Genomic DNA, 13,460 nt, shown 5'->3' on the forward strand with positions numbered 1-13,460 from the left:
AGATCGAAACCTATGTGGCACCGGTGACCATGTCGGTTGCACCTCATCTGTAACCGACGATAAACCGATGAAATTTCTACTCGGGTACCCGAGTGGAAATTTTAGTCAGGACTTGATCAGACACTGATCAGGTTACCTTATCAGATTCTGATCATGTCTGTTACGCTATAATTTTGGATTTTCCACTAGCGTTTCGCCGCCTACCATCATTAGGTATTAATTACATTTAATTTTTTTTGAGAGAAAGAAATTAGTAACTTCCTAGCCGGGAGTCGAACCCGGGACCTCCCAATGTCGGGTCGGGTGCTCTTACCATCTGAGCTACCAGGACACTTACGAATTTCACTCTCAAATTGAATCATACCCGAGTTGAAATTTTAGTCAGAACTTGATCAGACACTGATCAGGTTACCTTATTACATTTTGATCAGGTATGTTACGCTATAATTTTGGAATTTCCACTAGGGTATGTGGGCGGCATATGCACCAGCTCCCCTAGTACAGAGGATAAATTGGAGGGGAAGGGGTTTCAATTTTGATTGAAATGATGAGTGATTATTTGTTTATCGGTTTTTCAAACTTTGTTAATATGAGATTTATTATTCAGATAGATTTCTGTAGTGAAGACTTGTGACAACTGGTGATGATTCTAATTTCCATGCTGTTGACCATAATGGTGAGATTTTCAGATATAGGGACTCTGAAATGCCGGAATTAATAGCTAACCTATAAATAGCTATTAAATCGTTTGAAAATATAATAATATAATCGAAACACTGAAAATATGTAATGGGAGAAAATCAGTGGGATATTGAAATGTGATACACTACTGAATTTCGAAAGTGGTGCAATGAGAAAAAAGCTTCCGTGAGACTTATTGTCCCCCACTTTTCTTCAGTCATGAAATAGCATATTTCGCGTTGAGTGCCACAGGGGTTTTCGATTCGTGATTGGCACGCCTCGCCTTCTGTTCGGTGTGACAACCTCACACACATCGAAAACCCCTGTGGCACTAGGTGCGAGCGATATTTTTCCGTAGTGATTTTTACTTTGCCAGTTTGGGGAAGGGTCAATACCAATCCCCGGACTGGGAAAAGTGAAGGTCAGTACGGAAAATATATATCGATCGAGGTAGTTCTATCGAGTACTCGACTATTATTGACTAGATGAAAAAAAGCGAATAAACCAAAAGAAGAAATTCCCACCCATTCTCCATTTCTCCCAATAATGTCTAAATGACCTTGTTAACCATCTACCTCAGGATAAGACTTGAGCCCCCCAAAAGGCATTTGTATCTCACAAGACGAAAACTAACTCAGACTAGAAACAATAAGATCATGAACCTAAAGGACCTAAGAAAGCTCTCCCCTCTTCCACCCTTTATCATCGGGCAATTTAGAAAACTGCTCGAGGGGGTTGGCTTTCGTCAGTGCGGCCAAGCCTACCCACGAGCCAAGTATGATGTCAGAGCGCCATCCGGAAATTGTGATCTCAAGGAAAGAGGAGGGAGTGAAAATGTTGGTGGAAGGGGTGGATAAAAATGAGAGTAGAGACGTGGTGGAAGCGGAGGCACATAGGCCCTTTGCCAACATCAAAGAGAATCTTATTCTCGTGGCTAGACGACATTGCTGTGTCTGCATCACGCCGTGCTACTTGTTCCTGACACCCGAGATTCTTGAAATGAGAAGAAAAAATTTTGTTGAAAATGTTATAAAGATGGGGGCAATTCGTTTTTTCCTTAGTTACCTCAGTTACTTTCTTCTTGTTATGAAAAGGAAATTGAGAATTATGGTGGCAAGTCTGAGGGATGTGATAATGTATGGAGAGAAGATTAGTCTTACTTACCTTCGATAAACACAAATAGCTAAAGTTTTGGTGAGTCTGGCCAACGAGGAGAATTGATAGACCAATTAGGTGAGTTTGTCCTCTTTATGCTGATTCGTTATATGGACTTGCATTCTGCTCTCGTAGTTTTATAGACAACTGTTGTTCATCAAAACTTATCCAATAATTAAGGGACAGGAGGTGATCAAAAAGTTCGGGCTGCGGCAGAAATTTTCAATGAGATGTCAATACTTTTCTGGCATGAATAGAGTTTCGTTTTTCTCCAACAGATGAAAGTTTTCGCATTAGAAGGAAAGGTTTTTTTTACAGTTTCTCTCGGAACGCATCAGTCCAAGGATTATTACCCAATCAATGTTAATCACAAATACCTTCAAAATTTTCTGATGGAATCATGTAATGAATACTTGTTAACCACGACTAAAAAATTCTCTAGGAGTTGTTTAACTCTAACTTCCTCCTTCAAAAAGGTAAAGTAAAATGAGAAGTCATGGGTTTCAACAAACTTTATCCCGTTCCAAAAGTTTTCGGATGTAGCAACTTTTTGCGGATGCCGCCAGCACTTTTACCGGAGATCCGTACACACTGTTCATCAATATGTTCGCGGATAACTAACCCACAAGTTCCAGGGTAGTCAGTAGAAAGTGAACCTTGGATAACTCCAAAGCAACTCCAAAGCGTCGTTCAAGAAAGTTTAATTACATTAAAATTCTCACAAATAATTAAGATTCATGTTGGTTTGTCTTCAGGCGAGTAGGCTTAAATCGTCTGAGATGTCATCTTCATACAGCTGAATATCAAGTTCACTTCATCTGCTTGAAAGCAGAGTAATTAATTACTCTAGTCTCATTCAATTTATCTCTCTGGGGTTTGTGAAGGAGATACTTGAATGATATTCGTTATATTTTTACTCAGGCCATTTTAGCTATACATCATCCATCATCCGCAATCTTTCCATAATGAAAAAACGCGAAACATAACCTTCTTTCACGTTCTTCCATCAGCTGAGTGGAATGAATGGTCGGTTAATTAATTAGACAGAATTCTGATTTGAAAAATTTACTCGTTATCTTTATTGCTTAATAGTCGGCATTTCAATTCTTTCGAACAAATTATCCAATGCATCATCCAACCGATGATTAACAATTACTCCTCTCAAACATGTCAAACTTCTTCATTAATAAATTACTTTATTGAGACGTAATAAAAATGAAAATAATACTGATGAACGATGCCATGCGAATATTGAATATTTAAAGTAGAATTCCTCCTCTGGCCCAATGTACAAATAAAAATGGTCTTGTCATTGTATAGAAATAGGTCGAAGTTGATATTTTCGTGCAATCTAATTGACATCCTGTGGTTGGAGCTTTAGCTTTCACATATATAACGTATAAAACTGATACGTCTGGTTGGTCTTGCTTTATTCTATAATAGAAATTCCGATTTCTCGTATAAATAAGCTATGCAACAAATGGTACACCATTATAACGTTGTAATTATGAGATTTTTTTGTAACAAATTAAGACGCTTAAAGCTCTCGTTCAAAAAGCAAACGAGAGTTTGAATCACATGACGATTTGAATAATTCAGATATATTCAATCCACAATTCTTCCTCCTCCAACGTTTTTGGTGAAGTTTCTCAAGTCTTGCGAGATCAGATGGCCATGAAAACGCTACGATAATCATATACTTATCGTTCTGTTTTGGAATCCATAGGAGGGATTATCCCCGTTGCACTTTAGCTACTTTCATTCATTTTTACACGATATTTACACAGTCCGGGGATTGGTGAATCGATCAGGTCTTATCCTTGAAGGATTTACCAGAGGATTTGTCTTTCTGTGAGTCCGGATTCGATCTGGTACGGGAGAGCCTCGCTGTGTCCTTCTTGGGGCCTGATGGCGCTGGTTTTTTCTTTTTTTTTGTTAGGGCGCCCTGGAGGTTCATCGCTTGGCTGGCGATGTCATCGCGGAAGGCGAGGAAACCTAATTGGGCGTGAGAGGCCTCGTTTAGGGCGCGGGAACGGATGCAGGCGTGATATTGATCAGTTGATAGCCTCTGGCCTGGCCCACCTGAGCAGACCTGCAGACCACAAATTATGGGATTAGAACGTTGACTAAACGTGACTGTTATGGGACAGTATTTAGGAAATACGTCGAGAAGAAAGAAGTTAGAGCAAAAATGTCGAAACGATTGATGTTCTCAATCATTTCCATATTTGTAAATTAAAGCGATGGAATCAGGGTTTTTGGACAAATAACAACAATGCTGATTAATTTGTCAAAAGAAGCGTTTCGCTAAATTATTTTCACATCCTCAGGCTCGCGAAGAAACAAAAACCAACGGAATATACAGACGAATGTCATCTTGTTGTAGTTTTTATGTTTACGGAATTTAAGGATATTTACCCTGTCGAGTGGACAACTCAGTTGAAAAGAAAAATAGAATAGACCAAATAAATCATTCAAGTTATTAATTATTTTTCTCATCAAATTAGAAGTATTATAGCGTACTTTTCCAGTTTCAAAAACAATAATTAAAGAAATTGTTCACAGATAATGGAGGACTTGTGACTGCAGTAGTAACAGTCGAATTTTGATCGGACAACATCGTACGCTTCGGCTAGTAGTGGGGTTGTAACAGTGAGATGAATGTTTGTGTGTGCTATGCGTGCCCATATGCTTCCAGCAATGAATTATCATCACCGACTTTATCGAATTCGATGTGCTGTTGTGTGGTGTTGTCGCGTTGCTCGACTCGTAATGGCGGTCAAATTTTTTTAGAGGAATTCGAAAATCAACCGAAGATATCACGTCCATATGGCCCGGTCCCCTACTTGTTCTCGCAGGCGATAAATTCTCCTTAGTCTAAAGTAAATGGCTTGTGGTTTATTTTCAATATCTTGAGTATTTAACCCATGCAACATCTTGATTAAAGTTCACACGGTCACATTTCTTCCCTAAGCGTAATGTTACAAGAAGTGATTTTCAGACATTAATTTCTCACTATAGTATACCCCGATGGAAGGGTTAAGATTATTCTTAGTTTTTAAGCTTTCGCGGGCATTATTAATGACATTATTGGCTTCCGGATGGATGCCGCGTTTGGTTTTAGCATTTTTAATTGACCAGCTGATCAATTAAAACATACGATTGGCTGAACCCCCTTTCCCCTTCCTCCTCACCGTTCCCTACCATCACAGGAGAAGACGTATAAGGACAACCCCTAAACATCAGAGCTCAGAATCGGAGCTCGTAGCCCTGAAGATGCAGACTGCATGTTTGCGAAACGTCGGCGCAATGCTGAAACCAAACGCGGCATCCATCCGGAAGCCAATAATGTGATTAAGATTATTACTAACGTCTGGTTCAAATATCAATCTGGTATATGAGACAATATCAAAATTATGGTGAATAATGTGGGTTTTGGCTAAATGTCCTTAATTATTTATATTCAGATTGACATTTGTCTGTATATTCTGTTTGTTTTTGTCTCTTCCAGAGCCTGAAAAAGCTAAAATAATTTAGCGCAACGTCGCTCCTTTTGACAATTTCATCAACGTTCTTATTTCTCCAAATGTCAAAACATCTTTTTCATAGAGAATTCCCTTCATTATCTAAAAGGTTTCTTGATGTTTTCTTATAAATCTTTCAATTTTGAAGATATATGTAGAGTAATCTCAACTGATTGTGCAGCACATTTTTGGAAAGGAAGTTATATCTTTTTATGAATTTAATTTCTGAAAAATATCTAGGAATGATTTGTAAATAACTTTATTGTCCCTAATAAAGGTTTATTATCGTCTTCTGTAAACCGTTTTTTTATTCTTCTAAAAAAAATGGCAACATAACCATTATCAAGACACTGGCAAAAATGGTAAAATAACCATCATCACTTGAGTTTTGCTTGATTTTAGTTACCAAAAAATGATAATTCAACAAGTTTTTACTGCCTGAATCTTCAATTTTTGTTTCAACGCCAGGTTCGCCCACTTTCCTCGTTATTACCTCACACTCCACCCAAATGAAACCAGCACAATTATCTCCCCTAATGTAGAACAAGACCAAGAGTCCCCAACATCAGGGGTTTTATGAAACGCGGCGCCGAAATTCCCTTTCCGGTGTAAAATCCCCCTCTTACCCATGCGCCTTAATTGCCCACTGGCCTCAAAACTACAATGAGCGAGACAGAGAGGTGGCACTGGGATTTCAGGCGTGTCGTTGGCGACAAGTGGCCAGCCTGAAGCTAACTAAGGTCTATATATTCCCTCTTTCATCCAAGGTTTAATATTTGTCCAGCGCTCTAATTGCTAAGCACGACTGCAGCTGATGGACTTTTTACATTAAAGTTTCTCTCTAAGAATTAAAGCAGGGTGCTGTAAAAGACTAGTTCCGATGGCTGCTTTCATGTCTTGGAGATGTCATCGAATAGTCATTAGGCTACAATGTGTGAAGGTGTGTTTTAGTCTGAAGAAATGACCTATTGAAGAGGTATGAAGTATTGAGAAGGCGTTGTGTTGCCAGATATTTAGTAGAATAGTTCATTGTAGACTGAATATTAGGGACGATAAGTTTTCGCAAAATATTCCATTGGAAAAAAAGGTCATTTTTTGAGTATGTTCGAGTGAAGTGTAAAATGAAAAGTATTTCCGACGTGTTACAATTTTATTACGGTCGTTTTTCGTTTTGAGAGTTCCCTAGTAAAAATTTGGCCTGAACGGATCACTCGAGGGGAGGTTCGAGTTGTTCACGTGATCGAGTGCTAATCGATCATGATTCGATTGATCAATCATCGAAACCAACCAAGGAGTGATCATTAATCGACCAGCGATCAACCATCTATCGACCAACGGTCAGCCATCGATCGACCGTCAATCGACCAACGATCAACCATCACAGAGAAAAAAAAAAGTGAATTCAAAATTTTTTTTTCTAGATTGTAGAATCTGCAGTTTAGAACTTGGATCCGGCTAAAATCTAGGAAAAAAAACAATTTCAGGAAATGAATAAATGAAATTAATCAACCAAAAAATAATGGTTTCAAGGCAAAAATATTCTGGAATTTATCGAATTAGGGGATTAAGTTCCCCTCATTAGCACATTTTCAAAATGAAAAGCAAAATGAAAGGAAATTTTGAATTAAATCTTTGAAAAAAGTGGAAAAAAATGTTCTAAAAGGTTGGGCTCAGACGATTCAGCATCATCTGAAACGTGCAGACCCATTATTCCCTAAAGAAACATTTTTTCTTACTTTTTGCCCCAATTTCAAATTTCCCATTTCCCTTTAAAAAATCATAGTACATTAGAGTACAAGGGCAGAAATTTCGTTTTCGACGAATGTGAAGTTTACAGGCCGAGCCGAAGGCGAACGAAGAACGAAGTTTATGCCCGAGTGGTCTATACTATTTTATGCCACATCGGGCAGAAGTCGAGTTTGAAGCACGCTGCGCAAAGCGCAAAAAAATGCAGAAAAATGTTTCTGTAGGGGATAATGGGTCTGCGCAAAGCGCAGCGTGCGATAAACTCGACTTATTGCACAACGTGCCATAAAAAATAAATTGTCCTCAAAAGTTGGGTTAAGATGATTCAGAATCATCTGAAACGTGCAGATTCACTATCCCCTAAAGTGGACAATTCGCGTGAGTTGTGCCAAAAGGTCGTATAAACATTTTTTTTGGTTTTCCAGAAAGTTTGTGCCAAAAGGTTGTATAAACATTTTCCCAGTGGATATGAAATCTCCACGTTTCAGATAATTCAGATAATCATCTGAGCCTATCTTTTCGGAACCAAATTTTTTATTTTTCTACAAGGAATTTGAAGAATTTTGAAAATTTAGGCAAAAAGGTCGTATAAACACTTTCCCAGAGAATACGAAATCTCCACGTTTTGGATTATTCTGAGTCATCTGAGCCTAATTTTATGAGACAATTTTTTTGATTTTTTTACGCGTAATTTTTTTCACTGAAAATTTGAGCCAAAAGGTCGTACGGAAACTTTCCCAGGAAATATGAAATCTCCACGTTTTTGATGATTCTGAGTCATCTAAGCCCAATTTTTCAAGACAATTTTTTTGAAAAAACAAAAAAAATGTTTATACGACCTTTTGGCACAACTCACACGAATTCTCCTTAGAAAGAAAAATATTTCAAAAAATGCAAGTTTACAATCGAAGTTTCTAGCGTCTAGTAAAAAGAGACATAGAATTTATCGGAAGAATTTCAGATTCAAGAAAAAAATGGATGAAAATAAGAATAATACGTATCATTTCTAGAATTTTCTCTACAAAAAGATGCGATATGATGGTTGAGTTTATCATTCTTCGAAGGATAAATTTAACCATGATGAATTGATCAATTTCATGATTTTTTTTTCTCTGTGATCGATCGACCAACAATCGACTAACAATCAACCAACAATTGACTAACCATCGATCACTCTACCAGTGATCAACTAACGATTGACCAGCCATCGATCAGCGATCAACCATCAATCGAACAACGATCAACCATACTAATCGACCTGCGATCGACCATCGATCGACTAACCCTCTGCGAGTGCTCAACCAACGATCGACCAGCCATCGACCGAGTGACCACGTCAACCTCCTGTTGAGCCACCATCGAGTAGCTGTCGACCGATCTGTCAGGGTTAACATTCGTCGACGAAAAATATTCACATGTAAAGCAGAGGTCTCTAGGATGTACTGGTTGTGGATGAGTCCGAAGGACAGACAGTATTTTGAAATAGAGAAAGAAAAAACAGTTGACAGGAATGAGAGAACGAAGAGTGACTGATATAGAGTCAATTAGCTCATTTGATGATGTCTCTTTATTGATTCATTTTCAACTCAAATATACGTTCATTTGTCCACTAAAATAAATACTATGTGTCCACACGATTACAATTCTACAGAAATTGCCTGTGTTTTTCCTCTTCTGGAGAATCGAAATTTTCTTGGGATTCTAACATGCCTTCCTTCAAAAAGAAAGAAACAATTATACAACGAATCAAGCATTGCCAATTCTTTAAGAGGCCAACAATGCCCCCGGAATGTTCAATTCGAGTCACAAAATACCGATAACGATATATAAGACAGAAATAATCGCCGAGAATCCATCGACTCACTGGAATTTCATATAAGCAACTGGTATGCTGGTGTACGAACCGAACTATTCGACCAGTAGCAAAATTGCTACTGGAGTGAGAGACGAAAAGCCCCCCGGTGAGTTGGGGATAGAGCATGTAGAAGTCTCGCGAACAACGAGCACAACCGCGTGTTCATTCGCTCTGGAACTTTGGAAAGAGAAAGAGAGACTGCGCTACAACCACTGACAAAGCTAATCCCGTCGTTCTGTAGCTCAGCGCACTCGGTTCTACCCATTAACGAACACCCCCCTATTGTAATCCCTCCTGCATTCTATTTTAATGAATATTTCAAATTCTTGGGAGGGAAAATTTTTTACCTCTAATTTTTACGTTATAATTCATGGGTGAATGAACAGGGTATATGAAGAGCACTAATTGCTTCTGATGAAGGTATTTCAGGAAATTCCAGAAGTATTATGAATTAATGGTCCGTGGAATAATTGATTTTATTGATACTCTTTGTTTTATGAGTTACGTTTTTTCATGTTTTTGTACTATTAGGTGTGATTGAATTTGTGCTTGTGAAGTAAGCTGAACGCTCATCCACAAGATTAACTCAACAATACTACCTAAGAGTAAAAACTACAGATTTGTGAGATTTCGAAACTTTCTGAAAAAAAAGTATTTAGATTTTCATTCGATGGGCTAGATCCATCATCACGAGTATTTTGCAGCAAACGAAATTGCGATAGGCTATAAATTACATTTTATTTATTTATCAACTGCCTCCAAGGGGTGGACTCCCGATGGCATGAGGGCTTAACATTGTATAGTATAAAATGAAATAAATTAATTATACAAATAAATAAATAAAATTAAAGTTTACAGTTGAGAAATTGACTTTTTAAGGAGATGCAATAGAGAGAATAGCTAAAGCACAGGATTCTGAAGGCGCAAAATTTCTCAATAGCAATAATTAATAATAATTAATGATAATAATTGGGCGTTATCTGCGGCTGGACAATCTGAGACAACAGATGACAACTATTTCGTAATCGGCTGGCCATTCTTCATGTAAACCGATAGTTGATTTTGTAAAACAGATTCTCTAAGTGCTAGTGCGTTGGACAAAAAGAAGAAGAGAGACGACGGGCCCCGGGCATGAAAAATCAAACGGGCCAAGATTGGGCCAGTACTGGCAGCCGAGCTTCCGAGTCTTGAGTGCCGACCCTCAATCGGCCTTGGCCGAACCTCCGCTAGCTACTGGTGTGATAACGTTGGGCTGGTATTGGTTGCCAAGCGTCGGCCGATGATCGGCACCCGTGACCTACCCAATACTCATTTTTAATAATTAAAAAAATTAATTAATACATTAATTTTTTATGATTTAATTTACATTCTTCGGCTAATCCTTCCTAAAGAAACCGATAACCACTGATAATGATGAGTGAAAAGTTGGACCCGTCGGGATTCGATCCTGAAACCTGTAGGTTGCTGCTCATTGACTTTACCCACTCGGCCACCGTAGAGTTATTAGTTACGAAGAAGTTTATCGCCTATACGGATAAAATATGGTATTCTTATCTGATTCTTCAATTTTCTTTTATTATGAAACTCAATATAGATGTGGTAAACAGTATTAAGGTCTCGAGTTTGAACCTTACACGAATGCTGAGGAGTAATATTAAATTACTTGTATTTCAATCACCCATATTATCATAGTCAGGATCTTATGATCTTTGACGCTTAGCATCTGTCTACAGTTTTTCCTGTATGATCCATTCGACCCCTATGATCATTCAACCTTTTATAAAAGCCTCCTACACTTATGAGTAAGTTTGCGATTACCCTTATTTGACCCTTATGACCCTCGTGACCCTTGTGAGTGTTTGGCCCGTTGGAATATTGCGCTCGATTTCTCTGCTAAACAGTGACCCTGATGAGAGTTTGACCCTTGGAATTGGTTAACCTGTCTTTCCTGTTTGACCCTTATCAAGTCTTGGCGTCCGAAGTTTACCCAATTATTGGCCGAGACTTGGGATTTGACGAATGGCCATTTGACGTTCAGCTGACACTTGGACGTGAAGGAGTGGCCGAGACTTGGCATACCAGTCCAAAGCCGATGTTTGGCCGCGAGTGGGTCGCCAAGGCTTGGCATGCCGATTCAAAAGCATCGGCAATTCATCTCCGCCCACGTAAGGAAAAACGAACGGGCCGAGCTTGACCCAAGCCCGGTGGCCGGCCTGCCGAATTTCGGGGCCCGTTCCTCAATCGGAACCGCGCCGGACTTGGTTGAAACCTGGAATGACAACATCGGGCCAGGTCTGGGCGTCGATCTCGGCCCAGTTTTGGTTGCCAGTCGTTGGCCAGGCTCAATTAAACATTACTTAATTACATGAATATGATAATATGGGTGATTGAAATACAAGTAATTTAATATTACTCCTCAGCATTCGTGATAGGTTCAACGAGGAAAAAAAATCAACACCGGCATGCGACTGGCTGCCAAACTATTCATGGCAATTATCAATAATTCAATAATGACAAAAACTAAATAATTAACATTTTTTAGGATAATTTTTAGAATTGATTGTGCCCTACTTACCAAACCCTAACGCAATCATCGCTGAAAAACCGATTTTGTTAACTTAAAATATTACCCCCTAACGTGGGCTCGAACCCACGACCTCACGACTATTAATCCGACGCCCTAACCACTAGTCTACTGCGCAATTCGTAAAACCTCTACTTTAAATCGTCCATATTAATTCCATGTCGGTTTTTTTCGACTTGAATGTTTTATTATTCAGTTGATAGAAATATTAAGTGATTCAACTATAGTTTAATCGGTAAATTAATTCAATAATGAATAATAATAATAATTATTATTAATTACAATAATAATGGTAACAATTAGGATTAATGTTGAATGACGATTCTTCATCTTTTCGTAATAATTAGCGAGTAACATGTGACTTCAATACCTACAATGTCACCATTTTTTTACGATTATACCCTTAACATGTTACCCTCGAGTTTCCACCCTTACCATTCAACCCTCAGAATGTCAGCCTTATGATTTTTTCGCCCCTTTCCATTATTGCGATTTGACCCTTACAATTTTACTCTTCAGATTTTACCCTTATGATTCCACCCCTATGATTCCATTCTCATCATCTCACCCTTACGACTTAACCCTTACAATTACACCAACGGCTGGAGCCCAATGACCAAGCTCCGGGCCACCGCTGGCTGGGGCTTGATTATCGAGCTCCGGCATGCCAATGTCCGGCCAAGACTGGGCCAGATCTGTCAACCAAGGCTCTCTTACCCGCCCTTCCCCCGAGACTCAAGTCCTGGTCCCCAGGGATGGCCGAACCTCGGTCCAAGCTTGGGCGCCCAGACTTGGCAAGCCCAGGCTTGTGCCAGGCTTGGCCCGTTTCTCCAACACTGGCATTTCTTACGTGGGCGGGGCCTTGAAGAAGCGGGAGGATATATAAATTACATAGCCCATTACATAGCTCGCGAATATTCTTGAAACACGCTATCGAAATTTTTTCATAAAATACATGAAAATATGATTTTCTTGAAGTAAGAAAATTATTTATTTGAAATAAAGAAATTTCTTATTCGGTTAAAAAAAATCGTTTATTTGAAATGAATTGTTTGTTTAACCCATTGAATAGCGTAAGTCATGAAACGTATTGGTGTGAAAAGAGTGGCGGACCTTTTAATGTATCAGTGCGCCATAAGAAAAGCCCGGCTGCGCACGTACACCAGCACAAAATGGTGAAGAGTAGAGTGATATGAGCCTGTTCGACCGGTGTTGGATTCTTGTTGAATAAATTTCCGGACACAGATTTTATACAAAATAAAACTGATAATTTATTCGAGAATATATTTTTAAACTGTTAAATATTGTGACAACTCTGATTCAAAATAATTTCTAAGATGTTTATATATTTCGAGTTTCGGACAGAGGTTCTGTTACACGATGAAATTAATACTAACTAAAATTGTGGAAGTCCTCAGTTTTATGTACCTGAGGGTGCAAGGAAAACTGGAGGGGATGATGACTAACATTGCCATTTTTGGGCATACTTGAGGGAAGGTTTGGGACTCGTGACGTCAGAGGAGTGGTTGAGGGTTCTGGCATCGTTAAGGTTTATGATGGTCTTAGTTTTGAGGCTTTCGCGGCCATTATTAATGACTTGGTTGGCTTCCGGATGGATGCCGCGTTGAGTTTCAGCATTGCGCCGACGTTTCGCAAACATTGCAGTCTGCATCTTCAGGGCTATCAGCTCCGATTCTGAGCTCCGATGTGTGGGGGCAGTCCTTATATACCTTCCCTTGTGGTGGTGGGGGAAGGGGAAGGGGGGGGGAAGTCAGCCAATCATATGTTTTTAATTGATCAGCTGGTCAATTAAAAAACCGGGAGGACGGTTTTCCAAATGGGGTTCACTTGATATCCTCTGTCCCTGTTGAGGTTGTTAGGGTTTTTATGGATCTCCAAACCCTCTCGGTATTTC

General features: G+C 39.1%; 1 protein-coding gene and 1 non-coding gene across 2 annotated transcripts in view; both read right to left on the reverse strand.

Annotated features, from left to right (window-relative positions):
• Positions 1-257: 257 nt before the first annotated feature.
• Positions 258-331, reverse strand: Trnas-cga. The gene has a single exon. It is a non-coding gene; the product is annotated as a tRNA-Ser (tRNA).
• Positions 332-2,913: 2,582 nt separating this feature from the next.
• LOC107041616 (chondroitin sulfate N-acetylgalactosaminyltransferase 1) overlaps positions 2,914-13,460 on the reverse strand; it is a 96,201-nt gene continuing 85,654 nt past the window's right edge. Inside the window, exon 6 of the mRNA XM_029126343.1 lies at positions 2,914-3,928. Within this exon, the coding sequence (XP_028982176.1) occupies positions 3,644-3,928 (285 nt within the window). The 3' untranslated portion in view covers positions 2,914-3,643. The remainder of the gene's footprint in view (positions 3,929-13,460) is intronic.

The sequence above is a fragment of the Diachasma alloeum genome, unplaced genomic scaffold (genome assembly GCF_001412515.2).
Source record: "Diachasma alloeum isolate Michigan unplaced genomic scaffold, Dall2.0 Dall_scaffold_00369, whole genome shotgun sequence".
Classification (NCBI taxonomy): domain Eukaryota; kingdom Metazoa; phylum Arthropoda; class Insecta; order Hymenoptera; family Braconidae; genus Diachasma; species Diachasma alloeum.